A 2,500-nucleotide genomic window follows, 5' to 3' on the forward strand; every position below is an offset into this window, starting at 1 on the left:
GCGACAGAATCGGGTATTTAAAGCCAAATCATGGTGTTTTTCTGACGAGAACCAAGTGGTTGTTGTCAAGAAAACATGGAGAGAAAAAGAAAATTCAACCTCAACAAACGTGAAGTTGCAACACAAAGAAACAGCACTTTAACTTTTCGGTGGTTTTTGCAGAAACGTACCGAGCAAACGTTTATTCTGATGATTGGTTCGCTGCAACTGCTGATTCTCTTCATTCTGGAGTCGTCTGCTGATTATTGTCTCCATGAATCATCGACTGTTTGGTGAAAACAGTCAGAAATGTGCCGACAGACAGCAACAGTCATAACCTCGACATCAGTACAAATACAGTCATATGATTCAGAGGAAACGCAGCAAATCTGAAACCAAATATTGTCAATTTTGTAGTTTAATTTATAACAAAACATCATATTTTATAAACTCTTCATATGTTCTGTGTGTAAATCTGAATTTGTAAAGTAAAAAAGCTGTCAGATGAACGCAGTGCAGGAAGATGCAGTAAACTGGACTGAGATAAAATAATTCTGTTGAGGAGACGACTGGTTCTGTCTTCAGGGTCGATCCAAGGCTGCAGCTCTCTCACATGAAGCACTGATACTCAGACGATTGCAGCACTTTCACCGCCTCGCAGCCATAAATCAAACCCGGTGTGAGGACTGTGTTAAACTTCTGCTCTCAGGTGTGTTATTATAGCTCGATACCCACCGTGAATTACACAGGCAGCCAGAACGAGTCAGAAACAGTAAATACTGTGTGATTTAGAGGCGCGAGGCTGCAGGGAGGTCTGCTGCTCCCAGGAAACCTTCTCATTTCAACGTATCTCAACACTTTCATTTTTATAAACTGTGGTTACAGATAGATTTCATGTTTCATCACGAAGCTCTGAAGCAGATTGAGACATAAATCCTGAAGGACTAAAACTGGCAACATCAAACATATATTTCTATTTTATCTTCTGTGTTTTATTCCTTAAAAACCAAACCAGGGACCAGGACTGCAAAATCTGACCTACATACATTTTATTCAGATGTAACGACTACATGTGTCGTCCCTGTCGTCAGGTAAATCACTGAAAGGTAAAGAAATAATAAATGACTCAATCTAAAAGTTAACAGACGACTCATTTGCACAAAGAAGCAGAAAAGCTGAAATAAAAAAAGTTCGGGGAAATAAAAGAAATACAGAAATAAATACGATTAAATAGTGAAAGTGAATGAAAAGGGAATTTAAACAAAGAAATAAAAACAAAAGCAAATAAAAACCACATTAATTTCACTTGTGTATGCCTTGCTGCATTAATAAACAACATATTAAGTTATTTAATCAATCTTTTATTTAATTCTTTATTTGTATTTGACGTATCGTCGGTGTAGACTTCATCGCCACCTGCTGGCCGAGCATGTGAGCTTCAGCGTTTGTAATCTTCGCCGGTGGACGGAGGGAAAAATATCTGATTAGAAAAATATCTGTGTTCGTGTGTACGAGACCTTCAAATGGGAGATTTTATCTTTAACTGTTCCTCGAGTCTCACCGACGTTAAAGACGCTGACGTTCACCTTCAGTGGCTGCAAACACTCGGTCCACCGCTGACCACGAACATGAGCGTGTTCAGTGAACGTGACCTCAACGCCGGTCAGGAAGAGATCGTCTCAGACAAACACACTGAAGTTATAAAGCTGAATTTCTCTCCTCCTCGTGTGAGTTTTGGAGATAAAACAGTGGATTCAGCGCTGTGATGTGATGTTGAGGCTGAAGTTTGCAACTAAATCTTAATAAAACGATATCTCCAGATTTGAATGTGGGAGTTAAAGGGTTAAAGTGATCTGTTATATCGCTGACACACTGCTGGCTGCTCTGCTCTGCTCTGATCCGATCCTCAGTCTATAATAAGTGATATTATTTCCAGCAGCAGGACGTCTCAGTGAAACAGATCCAGCTTTAAACATCTCAGAGCTGCTGATTTATTCTGCCTCTTCACTGATAGTGAGGTTAAATCACATTATAGTTGTGTAAGTGGATAACTGCCCTCTGACTGTTCCCACTCAGCCTGGAGAGACGGAGATAACCTCCCCTCAGCCTGCAGGCTGTTTGTGTTGGATCGGTCCGTCAGAGACCCGCTCGTATCCAAGAGTTTCACCTCTGACGGGACGTAAATCAGACCCACCTGAGGCGGGTCGGTGTCGGCGCTGCTGCTGACACTGATTACTGGTTCGTCCTCAGGAGGGAAAGAAAACTGAGGAGGAAACAACTGTTAGACCTCAGACAGCCCGCCACAGGAGTAATACATTACTTCTACTCAAGTACTGGGCCTCTGATGTAAGGACATGTTATCAGGAAAAATGAATGCAGAAAAATGTGATTATTAAAATTATATATGATATCATCAGATTATTATTACTCACACTTTAATGTAATCTCTTAATCCCTGAGTTTAAACTTCCAGAGCTCACAGGACTGAACTGACAAAGCAGCTTTTGTTTATTCTTCACGT

General features: G+C 40.7%; 1 protein-coding gene across 1 annotated transcript in view; it reads left to right on the top strand.

Moving 5' to 3' along the window:
- Positions 1-1,607: 1,607 nt before the first annotated feature.
- The window catches only part of plekhg2 (pleckstrin homology domain containing, family G (with RhoGef domain) member 2), a 34,295-nt gene continuing 33,402 nt past the window's right edge, over positions 1,608-2,500 (top strand). The window contains exons 1-2 of the mRNA XM_073484911.1: positions 1,608-1,706; positions 2,056-2,182. Coding sequence (XP_073341012.1) covers positions 1,608-1,706; positions 2,056-2,182 — 226 coding nt within the window. The remainder of the gene's footprint in view (positions 1,707-2,055; positions 2,183-2,500) is intronic.

The sequence above is a fragment of the Pagrus major genome, chromosome 2, assembly GCF_040436345.1.
Source record: "Pagrus major chromosome 2, Pma_NU_1.0".
Lineage (NCBI taxonomy): Eukaryota > Metazoa > Chordata > Actinopteri > Spariformes > Sparidae > Pagrus > Pagrus major.